Source organism: Lichenostomus cassidix, chromosome 1Aa, assembly GCF_008360975.1.
Source record: "Lichenostomus cassidix isolate B80296 chromosome 1Aa, HeHo_3.0, whole genome shotgun sequence".
Classification (NCBI taxonomy): Eukaryota; Metazoa; Chordata; class Aves; order Passeriformes; family Meliphagidae; genus Lichenostomus; species Lichenostomus cassidix.
This window is the reverse complement of record NC_139480.1, coordinates 53,579,422-53,596,087: the sequence shown is the minus strand read 5'-3', so window position 1 is coordinate 53,596,087 and position 16,666 is coordinate 53,579,422. Positions and strand designations below refer to the sequence as shown.

The 16,666-nt window shown below is 41.2% G+C and overlaps 1 protein-coding gene across 1 annotated transcript; it reads right to left on the bottom strand.

The window, feature by feature from the left end:
• Nucleotides 1-2,436: 2,436 nt before the first annotated feature.
• LOC146443893 (sulfotransferase 6B1-like) lies at nt 2,437-11,327 on the bottom strand. The gene is made up of 6 exons (XM_085049030.1): nt 11,075-11,327; nt 10,095-10,279; nt 8,918-9,044; nt 6,547-6,641; nt 5,330-5,516; nt 2,437-3,316 (listed from the first exon to the last, which is right to left on the bottom strand). Exons 1-6 carry the CDS (start codon nt 11,217-11,219, stop codon nt 3,198-3,200), a joined length of 858 nt encoding a protein of 285 aa, XP_084905156.1. The 5' UTR covers nt 11,220-11,327; the 3' UTR covers nt 2,437-3,197.
• Between the last annotated feature and the right edge of the window lie 5,339 nt (nt 11,328-16,666).

The following is a 16,666-nucleotide window of genomic DNA, read 5'->3' as shown; positions in this document are numbered from 1 at the left end:
ATTTATCTTGAATACTGCATGTTTTGTTTCTTTTGCACTGAAAAGGTTGTAGCATTCCAAAGGTTTGTGAGAGGATAAAATGGATGATGGAGGAAAGGAATTAGGTTCAGTGGCAGCAGTAGCCAAGTTAAAATTCTTCGTTTTGGGAGAAGGATGACTGAAGGGAGTTGTGTTAAAATATCTGTAAAAATAAGGACAGGAAGCCATGGAAAGGCCACTAAAGAAGCTAGCAGTGACCAAAATCAGGTGCCTAAGGAATATAAATTTCTCATGTTGTATTTGGTGGTGCTTTGCAGTTTTCCTGTGGCCTCAGCACATTTGCAGCTCATGGATTTCCAGAGTTGGACATGGCTTACGGACCTTTAATGAACCTCAGCACACTTAAAACAGGCTTTGGCCACGAGTCTGACATCTGATAGAGTTCTGGTTCTGAACCTTGGTTTCTTCCTCCTATTTCTTGTGTAGGAAATAGCCAACTGCATTTTTTTTTTCTCAGTGTGTTAGCAGTTCATTCCACGTCAATGTGTAGCTCTGACACAGCGAGAAGCAGCACATGGCAGGACTATTATCAATAGGACTTCATCTAATCTGAAAACCTCGTAGAAAATAGGGCAGAAGTGCACACAGAATTGTGTAAAGAGTACAGTGACATCAGATGAATCAGTGGTCATTAGTACCTGAAGTCAGAGAGACTTGCAGCAAATTGCTGGGAAAGTTCTTGGCCAAAATGTACTCAGGGGTTGGGAGAATACGCTGGAAAACACCACATGCTCTTCCTGATTGTTCACATACTTTGCAGACAAGTTTCTGGGCTAAATTGATGTATACTTGGGCTAGTATGGTTACTCTTGTATTAAACATGGAGATAGTCTCCCCAGGGATGTCACTTTTAACTGAGGGTGTAGTTGAGCACCTCTTCATGGCTAGTGCAGTCTGTGTAAGATTTAGTTTTTATCCTCCCCCCCTTTTTTTCCTGGTTACACTTTGTCCACAGCAGCTCAGTCTCAAGTTGGAAGGGGCTCAGTCACCACTCACTGATCCTTCTGAGCAGTGAGGCCCGGCACAGGGGTTTCTCTTCCTTAGGTAAAGCTTGAAAATGGGATGAAGCATCAGAGAATCACAGAATAAGCGGAGTTAGAAGGGAGCCAGGTTGTGCATGGCAGTGTGGAGAACAAAGTGAATCTGAGGAGCAAGGGAATTCAGGTCTGGGCTGCTCTAATTAGGTTGCTGTCACTGGTGTCAGAGCTTGGCTAGCACAGAGATGCGTGGCCTAGCTCTATTTCATTCACATGCTGATGAAGTCCTGCTGTACCTTTTTTCTTTTAAATTGTAATCTAGGTAAGTCCTTAATTCAGCCAGCAGGCAAATGCTGTAAACTGATTAATTCCTCATCCCCCTGAAGTAGGTAGGGAACTAACTGCAGTCTGAGCAGCAGTGTTACCTCCCTGCTGATGGGTAGATTTAAGTAGTTTACCAAGTTTACCTTGATCCACAAGGCAAGTCCTCATCCTGTTCCTTCACAGACAGTTCCATGTTGTGGACATGGTGTTGATGTAAATGATGGTTTATATGTGTGCATGCAATGTGTGGTGCAAATGCTGCTTGCAGGAGTCTTGGTGCAGCTAAATTCACTTGCAAATTCCTCATTCCCACAAGGACCCTCTGGCTTGTTTTCCATACTCAAAGGGCCAGGAAAAAATAAGTCTCTAAGTAAAATGTTCAAGCATTTTCATTAGCTGATCTCTTGCCACTTATTAAAGTGGAAGAATGACACCTGAAAGGAGGGCAACAGTGGCATTTTGGAGGGAGTGAGTGATTTTCATGTAATAAGAGCAAAGCAACTCACCAAATTTCTGGTTTCCAAATGAGTCATTTGCACAGAGCAGGGCTCAGGGCATCATCACCCTTAGGTTGTGTTGAATTGGTAAATGGTAAAGAACTGCAAACAGGGTTTTCTCTTGCTCTCCTCAGCATGCAACTTCTGTGTCACTTGTGCAGCTGCAAAATCAGTAGGTGTTGAGGCCAGCTTGCACAAACCAGGTATGAAATGAAAGGGCTGCCCTGGCAAGTGTGAAGTGTGTGCCTGGAGAGAGATTAATTATGAGGAAACAGGGCTGTAGCTCAGAAACAGCACAGCCAGAGGAGGAGCTTCCCTCACGCTCACAGGAGTCAAAGCAAAGCCATCGCCTTTGTCTGTGTGAGTTTCTCTTCAGTCAGCTTTTGGTATGATTGTTCTGCCTTGGAACCTTGTTTGGTTGGGTGAAACAGTCCCTGGGATGTGGACACAGACAGCTGATTCTTGGAAAATCTGTCTTATTAGGGCAGACTAAATAAATAAGTGGTGCTCGGATTAAGCTGTCTCCGAGTCGTAGTTTGGCTCTGTGGCACAAGGAGTGGGAAGTAATACAGTTCTCATCAAAACACTGGAAACAGGCATTTTGCAGGAAGGAAATCAAATGGAAAAGAAACACATTTATGGTTGCCCAACATAGGGTACAGAAATTTACTTGGATTAAAACACAAAGACTAATTAAAACACAAAGACTCTCTGGTATCTAACCCAGAAATAAGTTATGTCAAAGAACTACATGCTGTTAAAAAAAAAAAGAAAACAAAACAAAACAAAAAACCACCCCAAAAACAAACAAACAAAAAAACAGCCTTTTTGTAAACAGACTTCAGATCTTCAAATGCTGCATTTTCCAACTTAATTATCAATAACAATGTCCAGTAAGATAGGCACTTCCAAATCATGGTGTATCACAGAAGGAGCAAGTCTGGGGTCAAATTTTTGGTCATTTTTGCATGATGTTTTTAGACTTTTTATATATTTAGTTTCTTACAGATTTGGTTTTTGGTTTTTCTTCTTAGTATCTTGGGTAAAATTCCTAATTCAGATCTATGAAGACTGTTCATATCCCCTTGCAACAAAAAAATAAATAAACGATGAAGAAGATCTGGTTGTCAAACAATCTTTTGTCTGACAGCTGACTCTATGAAAAACCATAAACATCTGCCCTTTGAGAACTGAGTTCAGCTCTGGCATTGTGTCAGAACTTTCCTGTTCTCAAAAACCTCATGTTTACAATCCTTTCTATTGGAAGCATTATAAACTGAATGGGAGCACCCACTCAGAATTTCCCACCAACTGCCCTGTGTGTGTTTGTTGATAACTAGATGTTGTTCTTCACGTGAACTCAAAATTCATAGACGAAACATTTTGCCATCCTGCTGAGTTTCATTTTCTCGTTAAATATCTCCTCAAACCTAATATTCTGCTTTGGAGTGAAGTGGTTCTTCCAATCACCAACAGCACCTAGGAATGAAGGAACAGAAAGAACAGTGAAGTGAGCAATATGTGGAGCAGAAAATTATTTAAAAACAGCCTGGTTTTGTTAATGTTGCAGTTGGCACAGATATTCATATATTCTGAACCACAGTCACTGTGGTAGATCAGAATTGTTCTGTTGAGTCTCTGGTGGAAGGAGCTGGATCATCACCCATAAAGGTTGATAAACCCTCATCCCCAGAGCTGCTGAGTGCCAACAACACAGGTGGTGGAGGAAGAGCAGCAGGTTTCCAGGGTAGAATTAGAGCTCCTGGCCATCTGGGCAGAGGGACATCCTGCCATGCCTTAGCTGAATGTACTTAAAGGTCTCTGCCAGGGTTTTCTCACAGTCAGTTGAGAGAATTATAGAATCACAGAATGGTTTGGGTTGGAAAGGACCTTAAAAATCCTCCAGTTTCAACACCTGCCATAGCAGGGACACCTTCCACTATCCCAGGTTGCTCAGAGCCCCATCCAGCCTGGCCTTGGACACTGCCAGGGATCCAGGGGCAGCCACAGCTTCTCTGGGCTACCTGTGCCTCAGCATCCTTACAGGGAGGAATTTCTTCCCAATATCCAATCCAAACCTCCTCTCAGTCAGTGTGAAGCCATTGCCCCTTGTCCTGTCACTCCAGGCCCTTGTCATTAGTCTCTCCACTACATGGTCTTGTAAATCATCTAAAAAATCATAGCTTGATAAAAAAGTTTGGGTTGGAAGGGACCTTTCCAGGTCATTGTAGTCAACATCTAAGCTTACGAAATGAGTGGTGCCCCAAAAGCCACTGACAAAAGAAGATTCCTAGAAAAGGAGTCCAGAATGGCCTCACAGATGAATCCCACCCTCACACCTGTTCATAATCTCTAGGAACTTTTACAGATGAGATGTCCAGCTACTTAAGTGGACAGTTAAACACTTCTGGGTGACCGTGGAAATGGGGATCAGAAAAGTGTTTCAATTGTTACCCAGTTCGAGCAAAAAGAAAATTGTTCTTTACACCAACACATTTTTGTGGTACAATGCTTACAGTTTCCCTTCATGTGCATGCTCTCAAAATAGATACATATAAATCTTGAATAAACTGGCTAAAACTAGCTAAATGTCTGGGATTTGTATAGGAACTACTTGGAAGTAAGACTATTGGAATTTTTCAAAATTTTCAACGTATCTTTTTCAAAGTTCACTGACTTAGAAAAATGCATCTCATGTTTTTGTTTCTTTTCTATTGGCAGACTCTGTGTGGTCATTTGTTTCTGCTAACTGGTAAAAACATAATGAATTAACAGAAGGTAACCTTTCTCTGTTTATTAATTGCAACAACTCTTATCTTTTAACTGTCAATTGTTGTTGAAAAAATAACTAAATATAACTAATCAAAAACCATGTCAAAATGATGGGTTTGATTTACTTATTTCCAAACCTGTGGAAATGCCAGGAGCAAGAAAACAGCTCCTGCAGGTATTTTAAAATCACATCTGAGCTAAGCACCATGGAAGATTTTCCAAGGTCTGGAGGCTACCTATGGCCATGTTTTTGTTATTGTTGTTGTCAGAATATTCCTTCCTCAGGAATATTTCGATAAGATAAAGGCTGATAAGAGCAGTCTCATTCAAAAGGAGTGTGTCTGGCTCTTTCTTATTCTAGTAAGCTAAGTGACCTTGGCAGGTGATATCAGAGAGAAATGTTGTAAACACAGAGGTGGTCAACTTTCAGATTAAAAAAAAAATGATAAAGAGTAAGGCTGGGTGAACCTTTCCTTTTAGCTCACCAGCTCCCATATTGGTCAGGCTCTAATTCAGACTCCTCTGTGCTTCTCTAGCACAAGTCAGAATTTGCAGCCAGAGAACTTAGGAAGTGATTTTTAAGAGGGTTTCAGATTGAACACTCCTGTCATCACCTCCCAGCACTGACCCAAAGCATCACCACGCTCCAGGAAAGACCTGCCCTGCCACCTCTGTCTGGATTCCCACTCCTTCTGCTGCCCTAGGCACAAAGGAATTTACCTTTTCGGAAAATCAGCTTCCTGTTGGATGTCAGAGCACACACGGTGTGACTGGGATCACTGTTCTCCTTTTCTGTGTCGTTCTTCATCTCTGAGAATGAGGACTTCTCACAGATGTCTTGGATATCGTTGTCACTGACGTTCAAACTCAGGAACAAAGTAATTTCCTTTACAACCTTAGGGAGATCCTGAGGTATAAGGAAAACACAGCTTTTATGTTTCTGGGCTGATCACCAGACTTTGGAAAGGATTCCTTTTTATTGCATAACGAGTTTGTCACACATTTGTTTGCTTCCAAGCAAAGCTAAATATGTCACTGGGCTGTGCAGATGACAGGTACAGGAAACCTGATTCCCCTCTTAGCTGTACTCACAGAAAATGAATAAATGCAGAGTATGTCACATCAAATGCAGTCACATGGTCAATTTTACCTCCTAGGTAAGCGTTCAGGAAAATGTTCTCTTGTCTCTCAGAATTATTTCACTGGGAACAGAGGCATACTCAAAGCCCAGCTCCTTTGTATGTAGCTTATTTCATTGGAGGTGCCATATCTAGAGATCTAACAAATGACTCAGCATCCAAAATGCTTTGTTTATGTTCCTAGTAGTGGATTTTTTCCCCCAAAAAACCTATTTTCAAGGAGAAATTAGAAAGTGTTTTCACTTAAAAATTCATTCTCTGAAAGCTAAGGTATGTTGATATTTTACTTTTTTAAGAATAGCAAAGTGTCTGCATGATAATTTCCTTTCATCAAAATTTTTTCCCTACCCCTTCAACCTCCAATTTTCTTTTTTATTGACAAGTCCCACTGACCATGAGTAGTTCTGCTCTCTTGCACCCCTTTTTGATAATTTCACCTGAAATGTCAGGCATGACAATTAATATGTGGCCCTCAATAGATGTCTTTGGGTTGGCCTTTCCATAGGAGGAAGAAAGAGGAACTTAAAATTGTCCCTGTAGCCTGAGGAAAATTGTGTTATATGAGTCCCATTCCTGTATCTAAGAAGTGCAACTCTCACAGGATTTAAGATTTATATCACTTGTGCAGTCAGAATTATTTCACTAATATAAAATTCCATGCAAATATAAAATGTGCCTGAAGTTATATAGTCACAATTTCCTTCTTTCTCGTTTTTCATTATAACTTCTTCTTCAATGTTTTAATGATGCTAACTTACAAGTAATGCCTTCTGAACCAAGAGCAGAGAGCATATTTACCTTCTTCATGTCTTCATAGAACAAAAATAGGATGTTTTTTTCATCTTCATGTTTTTCCCAGCTTAGGAAATGATCAAACCAGGATCCACAGACAACTGAGGAGAAAACCCATGTAAAAGAGATTCAGATAAGATTTATTCATCAGTAACTGTGATGGTACCTCACACATTTAGGGGAATGATCCCTTCATAATATGTGTCCTGTATTCCTCTAAAACAGAGGCAGCTCTTCATGCTAAGTGACTCAAATTTACAAAAGTCATATCCAAAGACATTTCCATTCTTGTTGGAATTCATTTTCCCATCAGAGATGCAGATCCTATCCTGGGATATGATTCTGTGGAGGAAACAGGCTCCAGATCTAAGGAAAGATCTAAATGCAGATCTCCAGATCTACATTTCTTCATGCAATGATGAAGGAAAAGGTACCAGCCCAATGTGATCTGAACATCCCACACCTGACTGCACATCTGTGGTCACAGCTATAGATACAATCACCTCAGCAGGACATGAAATGAGGAGTCTGGCAAATGAAGCACACTGTTGTTACCTCTCTTTTACCCCAGCAGAAGGGAATCTGTGTCATTTTTAAATGCCAAAGAGGAGTTATGCAAAGGACTTATGCAAATGCCTCGTTCAGCCAGTGACATAGATAAAATGGTTTATAGCTGGCTTATACTACTTGTTTTGGCTAAATGCCCCATTTGCTGAAACATGGGAGGACAACTGAATTTCAGCTTTCTTTTAAAAACCAAAACTCTGACTTTTCCATTTCAAAGGGAGCATGAAAACCTCTTGCAGGGTGATAAGAAGAGGCCTGAAACAGAGCAAGCTCAGCCAGCATTCTCCAAAACTGTGACTTTGCTTTATAACCACCACCACCAGAAAATTATAATCTTGTAAAGGGCATCATTTTGGTTGCAAACTGTGAGCTATAATTAAGTATTAATTACAATTAATAGCTATAATTAAGCTGAATGCTCCAGTCTGTAGCCCTCTCCAGCACATAAAGCAGTTTCTAAGCAGCATGTGTGTTCCACAGTGTGCAATTAAACCCTGCTCCCCTGGTCAGCTGCTCTGGGGTTGTGGGCAGTGGTAGCACAGCCCTGGTGGCTTCAGGACAGCCTTGGAGACTCCAGGGGCTTCATTACAATTGTCCTCGTGTGTCCTAACCCTTGTTTTGAGCTGATATTAACCCTGCAAGAGAACTTCAAGATTTGGATTGAGCAGCACAACCTTGAAATGTTTCTGCTAGGAACAAAAATTACAACCTTTCCCTCTGCATCACCTCTTACCTAAATTTCTGTTGTAAGCAATGTGGTTATCTATTTATGCCACACATAAGCACTGGGAAAATAGAATGTGGCTAATAATTTACAAGGTAAATTAGAGATGCTTTTAAAGTTTAATCCTTAAATCATAGAATGTTTCAGATCAGAAAAGACCTTAAAGACCATTTAGTTCCAACCCCCCTGCCATGGGCAGGGGCACCTTCCACCAGACCAGGTTGCTCAAAGCCACATCCAGCCTGGCCTTGGACAGAATCCTCGTTCCTTTTTTTCACTATTGTATGTTCAGAGTTGATACTAAACAAGCCAAGATCCTTCAGATCTCTGGAGCAGCCTTAGGGCTGCTGTGAACCAGGAACACCAGACCTGAGACAGAGCCTGGAGGAGGCAGTAAACAAATTGACTTCTGGAGCTCTGATGTGAGCCTGTGATGACTGCAGGGGCACAATTCTTTCAGAGCTTTCGAGCTGACCAGTCATTATTGCTGTTATCACTGTGGTGACACATGTCCTCAAAGGAGCAATAAAGCACTAAAAATGGGAGTGGATAACGTGAACAAGGTCCTGCTGCCTGCTGCCATCCCACCACGTCTCAAAAATCTCCTTCTTGTCCTTGCTCTTTGGACCCCGTTTGTGAGACAACACATCAGGCAGAGTGTGTGCAGAGGGGCTCTGTGAACATGTCCAGACTCCTTTGTTGGCCTGCCCAGGGCTGTCCCCCAGACTGGGGAAGACACTAGAGCTGCTGTCCCAGCTGTCCCTGCAGCCTGGTGACATTCTCCTCACATGCCCTGCTGCCAAGCACTGCCCTGCTCGCCCAGGACAGCAAAGAGCAAAAACCTGCACAGAGCACTTGTGCTGGGATGGTGCAGCAGCTTATCAGAATGACTCCTTGCAGGGCTGAAGAAAACATCCTGTTATTTGCTCTTGTTTAGCTTGGCATTAGAATTTATCCTCACCAACCCCAGCTCATGCAGTGTAAATAAGGAGCTCAATCAGGAGTTTTCACACAGTTCAAATTTCTTAACTATTTCAGTGCATGACAAACTAACATGAGCTGCAAGGAGAAAATATTTATCCTTACCATTGCCTTTTAGGAACAAGTCAAAGAAAGCAGTCCAGGTGTCTATAGTGGGAAGGTTTGGGTTATCTCTGTAGTAATGGAACATGGAAACAGCAGTGTCTTTTGGATTTCTGCTGATGTAGATCATCTGTAAATGAAGATAATGTGGTTATTAATGATAACACCCTTCCTTTATTTTAGAGGAGCTCTGTGTGCATATATGGCATTATCATAGGCAGTTTGCAATCCTTTCCTTTAGGATTCCTCCTTCGGTGACTATGCCAATAAATAAGAAATATATTTGTCTCTTCTTAGTAAGGAGTCAATAGTGACCAGGAAACAATTCCGTGTGGACAGAAGTGTGTTTGTCCCCCACAGGTGATGTTTATTTATTCTGAAAAAGCCTGTGTCAACTTTGAGTCAGGATATTATCTCATAAATCTCACATATGAAAGCATTTACTAATTAACATTCAAAGGAGAGCTGCAAAACATAAATTTTAGCTTTTCATTCAAACTAGCTTTGTCCCAAAAGTCTGGATCTGAGCAATCCTGAAGTTTTTTACTTTTAATATAAAATCTGGGACCAAGAGCTTATTTTTTAAAGCTCTCTCACATTAGCATGGGAGGAACTGGTCTAGTGGAAGGTGTCCCTGCCCATGGGGCTTGGAATGAGATGATCTTTAATATCCCATCCAACCCAGGTGATTCTGAGATTCTGTGAACTCTAAACTATGATCTGAATCTGCCTCCCACGTTTCATTTCTCCTCTGTTTGCCCAATATCTTTATGGTCTCCTCACAAAGCTCCAGCAGGAGGGGCAGAGTACCTTTAATCCCTGAACAGCCTGTGAGAACCCAAGATAACAATTTTCTCAGACAGTAGGCAATGGGGTCATGAGAACACCCCCATTCCTAACATGAGATTTCTGACTGAAAGATGTGGATTATCTATTTTGGGTGGTGCCTGGTGTAGAAATCACCCCATGGCAGCAGTGAGGCAGGAGGAGAACCCAGTCCTTCATCCAAGCCTCTGCTCTTGCTGCCTTCAACTGCTGCTCAGCTGTGTCCCCAAAATTCCCAGCAAAACACTTCTGAAAGCTGCAAATCATTCAAAAATTAATAAGGATCAACAGGACAAAATAGATTCCCGGTAGGCTTTCTACATATTTTACTGCTTTGATATAATTTTTGCCTTACCTTGCATTTTTTTTTCTTAAAATTTGGAGGTAACATGTTGTAGTCTAAGTGTGTTGGGATGATTCTCTTTGATGAGAGTTTATTCAGCTCCTCCAGTTTGGAAATGTCTCCAAATTCAATGGGAGATGTTATTGTAACTTGAGTATTGTAAAGCTTTGTTATAACTCCTGCAAGCCAGTGGGTGCCTACAGAAGAGTAATTTTAAGAAAACAAAACAAATTAACGACAACAAAAGGAATATTTATTACTAAGAAAAAATGTGGAACATACATTTTTCGTATGGAAACAGCTTGCTAGTGAACAAGTTATATTTCCAGTCCTCCAGGTTCAAGAAACTTTACAAAACTAAATAATCCCTTTGGCTCCAAATATATAAATGAGTTACAGTCTAACTGTGAGCAGTGTTAATATTGGCACCCAAAACATCTCAATAGACAAACTGCTGTCAGCTGACAGGTGGCTGTATTATTTTTATAATTGATTTTAGAATAACAGGTTTAGAATAACCTGTATGGCAACTTGAGTCTGTATATTTGAAAAGTACTGATTGAGCTTCCCCCTTGGTGTGTGCTCCTGTGTGCAAGAGTGGTAGGTGGAGAGGGGATAAGAAATTAATAAATCTACAGCCAAGAGCCACACAAATAACTTCATACAATTCTTGACTTGCTTATAACTGAACATAGAAAGTCCTCAAAAAAATCTTCCAGGCACAGATTTTGATAACAGGTAAGGAATATTTACTTGCTTTCCAATATGTAAACACCTGAGATTATTTTCAATTACAGAAGCAAAATGTAGGTAAATTACCCATATTTCTTGTAATCTGAACACTTACTGACAGAATAATGTATTCACATACTCAGACATCCTTTCCTGTTTCTTTTACCTTTTCATGAATTTACATTTCCCAAGTAGTTTAAGCTGAGAACTTTAAACACACAATTGAGACCTTGCAATTAACATTTAAAACCAGAACTTACCAGACTTGGGATAGGAAACCAAAAGGACATCATCTTCTCTAGCATCAAAGGTATCCAAGGATTTCAAAAGTTCTGGAGAAGACCTGGTGGTAAAGGGAATCCCCTTAAATATGTGTAGGAGCTCTGCCTCGCCCGAGTTGGACATGGTTGCTTAAGTCTTGGATTCCTGCAAATCAGATAACAGGGATAGGAGGAGGATTTGAGAGTCACTCCTTAGTCAGATGGCTTCAAGTGACAAATTGAGACTGAGCAGCAGAAACCTCATGCTTTTATACTTTGCTGCACACCACGATGTCCTATCAGAGATTGATTTTTCCTCAGGTGGTTGATAAAGGTGACTGAAATATTAGAGCTAACTTAATAAATAACTGAAATGTTGAGTCATGAAAGATGCATCCCATTTGTCATTTATTGGCTCTCCAGATAAAGAAATGACATAGTAGTCAAGAACGGAATTGTGAAAAATAATGAGAATGAATGTTACATGGTGCCTTAAAATATGCTTAATATGATTATTCTGCAAATTATACTTTGTTGGAAACTATTCTTACCTTCCAAGGAAAAAGCTGCATCTTAAAATCATTTTGATTATTACAAAAGCAATGTCGTGTTTTATGGGAATGAATTTGTTTGTTTCATTTTATCAAATATACAACAGCTTGACATTTCAAAAGTGCAATTTGATTCCACATACTTTAAACTTGTGATGTTAAGGAACCAGTGTTTTGAAGATTTTCTGATTTCAGCCTGAGGAATCTTAAAAACAGAGGCACTTAGAGGCACAATCACTTTTTAAGATGTTATATGTCTCCATAAGAAGAGGATAGGCAACAAAAATCACAACTGAAAGTAGATACTTAAATAGATGTATTATATAGGTCTTTAACATCGACTTTAATCCTGCATGTTTCATGACCAGAAGTACTTGAAGACTTCTAAATCTTTCCACAGAACAGGAAGGGTTTTAAAAAAAAAAAAAAAAAAAAAAAAAAGGAAGAAAAAAGCCAGTTGCAGGAAAGAGGCAGTTCTCCATTAATTACCTGTTTTCAAATGGATTTTTTTTTTAAAAATTGCAACCTGTGGAAATTTCCATTAATATTTTTTAAACAGAAAGCTCCACTTCTTTTTAATGTGACCTTAAGCAATGAGACTGTATCACAGTAAAATAAACAGCTCAGTTTTGAACCAAAACATATTAGAATGGTTAGTATTTTCAATTTTCCTTTCAATGGTGACAAATTAATTTACTCCTTTTACATTCTTTTCTTCAAAAATCCAGTGGTTTCACTATTCCTATTGAAGCACTCCAACATATTCAGCCAAGGCCCTTCAATATCTTCAATTTCAGAACCTCCATGCAAACCTTGTTTTCACATGAAGCAGTGCTTTGGGAATTTTCCAGCTTCACCAATGTTCTTTTTTTATCATAAACAACAACTTGGGTTTGGTCAGAGGAGCTGATTCCCAGATGTACTTCCACAACCCCTGGTGAGAAGTTAATAAATAGACATACCCTGCCAAGAAATACCAGGATTGCTCACAAGGAGTAAGGACAGTTCCCAGCTTCTGTGGTGGCTTATTTCTGATCCAAACTCCAGAAAAGCCAGCAATGAAAAACTGATTTTTTTCCCCCTTTCCTTTCTCAGCCTCAAAGAGAAGTGATCTTCTCACCTGTAAAGTTGCCCTTAAACAGTTGTCACCTGCAAAATGTGGCCTGTGCCATCAGTAAACTCTGTATTCCACTCATTCAGGGCCAGGGGGGGTTGAAAACCATGGAAAATGTGCTCTGGAAAGATGTTCCCTGTCACTAAGGACAAGAGGTGACGGGGAGTCTTTCCAGGAGGGGGTCAGGTGGGTCAGTGGGGGCACAAGAAACACTTGGATACTGGTGGAAGGAAGGAATTAGGGAATCTCTCAGAGGAGCTCAGCATTTTCCTCTTGCTGCCAGGCTGAACACCTAAGCCACTTGTTCATACCTTGAGGTGTAAATACCCAAAAATCTAGCCTCTCTCAGCAGATTTCACCTTGGTTACTTCAGGTATAGAGATTATGTTCAAAGGCATAAAAAACACCTGTTCCTGTGTTATTCTGAAGGTCTTTATTAATCTGAACACAGAGATTTCCAAGCTCTGTTTTGCAGTCATGATTCCAGTCATATGCATGTAGCAGAAGCTAGTAAATCTTTAGTGCCTTGAACTGGCACAAGTAATCTTATTGTAAAATGTGTTGCGTATTTACCATGCTTATTCTCTTTCATTTCCTCCTGCACTCCTGTTGTGTTTTGAATCAGCACATTTGCCTCATCTAATGACTTGGACCTGAATTAATAAATCACAGCAGAAATTGCCAAGGTGTTAAACAGAAGCTATACAGTAGCTAAAATAAAATCCTTTTTTTTTAGCTCATCACAGTTCCTTTTAGTACTAGCCTAATTTTTCAGTGTGTGTAATGGTGATCCAGGGGAAACAAAGCTGAAATTTGTCCTCCCCAAATGCTGCCAAACTTGCAAAATAAGCCCTATCCCTGCAAGGGAACAGTATCCTGAATTGCAATAACTTCAGGAAAAAGAGAATATTCTGCACCTTGAAGGAAAAAACTATTATTAAAACTATGCTAACTACATTGCAATAAAAATGTATATTATTATAGCTACATTATACAGAGAGCAGGGGTTTAAAGAAGGCTATGCCAAACTCTCCTTCTAACTTTGATTTTCTTCTTTATCAATGTATATATGTGTACACATATATATATATGTATATATAGACACACCAGGATTCCAGTGCCTGTTGCCTGATCTCTGCACCAGGCTCCAAGGAGCTTTTCCCAGCATCAAGTTCTCCTTGTCCTGGTCTCTTCTCTCCATACTGATGGAGCACACACATTGCCTGCAGATTTCATGGGGATTTGCTAGCAACAGAGCAGTGCCAAACTTGGATTTGGGGTTTTTTCCATGATTTCAGCCAAATGCAGCTGGGCAGTTGGACACTGCTTCAGTCCAGCTCCTCCTGTCTCCATGTCTGACTTACCTTCTCCCATCTATATCCCTGTCAGGTGAGTAATTATCTTCTTTTTTAATGACTTAAAAAACGTGACTGTTCTGTTCCTGCCTCTGCCCTGCAAGCTCCAATTCAGACTCACCATCCTCTTCTCTGCTTGAGAAAAGGCCTTTAAATTCAGCATCTAGCTGGACACAGCTACATCTTAAAATTATCCCTGATTTCAAGGTTCTTTACGGTCTCTCAGCCCCAGGTTATTAGACATGGGCTGTAAAACTCTCTGGGAAAATCAGATGATAGAGAGGAGCTGGGAAGCACCAGGAAGAAAGCTGAGTCCTTCCCAGGCAGCACCTGTACAGCTCAATCTTCCCCAAAGTTGTTAGTCACTCCTGGACAGACAAATGAATTCCAAAGTCCCTGTACATCTCCTTCAGCTGAAGATTTCTCATCTGATGCCATTCTGTTCCCCTCCAAACCCTTCTCAGGCAGCACATCCTAAAAAGATATTGTGATATTGTGGAAATATGCAGACAAAGCCGTATGTGTTGGCTGCACAAGTCAAAATTTGGGTGTACATCCACGGGGTTCTGAGTGGTTTTAGCTAGCACTGTCAAGCATCAGGTTCCTCATTTTTTGAAATGTCTAGAGCTGTGAAATATTTCAGTGTTGTTGTAATGCATGGAGTGGTAAAACTGACGTGGCCAAGAACTGAAATACCTCCAGTTCACCATTTTTCCAGGTCTAATGAACCCACACGTCCTTAAATGATGGAGAAAGGATAAGGCTGATGCACCTGGGAGAAGAAATTCGCTTCAAGGGTTTCAGTGAAATCCTAATTTATTTTAATGCTACAAATGAAGTGTCATGTCTGAGTTTATGGCAGATAGCTATTTAATAGAGACAGCCTGCAAAATGTTGGGTGCAGCAAGAGTGCTCAGTGTGTTCGGGAAGTTAGGGCACCTCAGTGCCTGAATGCTGAGAATTTAGGGACCTAACCCTGGGCTTGTGTGCAGCTCTAAAGCAGCTCAGTTGCAGGATGGGTGTAGGGCTGCCCACAGCACACCAAGACTCCTGTAACTCTCCCTCAGTGCACTCTGAGCTGGTCCCAACTATCAGGGAGTGTGGTTAGCAAGGCTGCTTTACTGCAATGAGCTGTACTGCAGCCCTGGACACTTCAACAGCTCTTCTCTTCCCGGCAGAGCTTCCTTGCAGTGTCTGAGTGCTTTCGGAGCAGCCTCCCCTCATTAACCTACAGTTCAACTCTAATCAAGAGCTATGAGTTGCCAACCTTGATTTCAGGAATCTGGGACTTCACAGGCGCTGCTATCTGTGCTGAGGCAGTGCTGTAAAGGAGCTCAGCCGAATGTGCCGAGTCATGTTGGGTTTATGGCACGGCAGATTTCCCTGACCTTCCTCCTCCCTTCTCTGCACACCGCCTGAGGATGTTTTGTGCCACATCCCCAGCTGATAGGGCTAATCAGAGCGATGCCACCGCTCGGGTCACTGCTGTCTCACCTCTCCAGCTCCTGCCCTGCGCATGGGGAAACCTCTGGGGCATCAACACGCATGGAATGAGGACACGGAGGGGTGGCAGTGGGACATGGGGGCAAAAACGGGCATCCTGTGAGGATTTTAACCTACACTGGTCCAAAAAAGATGATGCTGAGCCCAGCCAGGTAAACCCTCTCCCTTCTCCATCAGGGGTGGCCTAGGAGCGTTCCTGAGAATCCAGGGAGAGAGGACAGGCCACGGAGGCCTGATTTATTTTCTGCTTATCTTTATTGGCATATCTAACGTGGAGGCTTATTGGCACAGGAATCAATTACAAAGACTAATGAGTCACCATGTTACTGCCTGTGCACGAGCACTTCAAGTGGCACTGGGAATTTCATTGGTGGCTTGGCATGGTTTCAGCTTGCTTTGACTTGTCAGCATAACTGGATAGAGATATTTTGAAGTATGTATGCAATAACAGGCTAAAGTGTTTCATGGAGTGAGCCAGAAAATTCCAGAAAAAAAAAAAAAAAAGCCTTTTGATGTGTTTTTCAGAGATCTGCATCATGTGGAGCAACCCAGCAAAAAGGTCTGATAGCAAATGCTATCCTGGTGGTCCACACATTGCCTTTAAATCCAGCATCTAGCTAGACACAGGTACATCTTAAGGTTTTCCCTGATTTCAAGTTTTTTTCAGCCCCAAGTTATTAGACATGAGCTGTAAAATGCTCCAGGAAAATCAGGAGATGATAGAGACGAGCTAGGAAGCACCAGGAAGAAAGCTGAGTCCTTCCCAGGCTTGATCTTCCCCAAAGCTGTTAGTCACTCGTGGACAGACAAATGAATTCCAAAGTCCAAAGGGGAGTTATTTGGCTGGTATTTATAACAGCTTTCTGTGATTTGTGATGGGAAAGGCAATCAAAACACAGGGCAGATAAGTGTGGATAAGTGAAACACAACTTTTGTGCCACTTCTCTGCCTTTGTGTCATTCAGTGGCTGTGTAATATTCTGCAAAGTTTATATTTCTTCTCTGTTCTCACAAGTTGGTTTTTTTTATTATGTTCCTATGTTGCAGGAACTCTTTAAGCATACATGTCT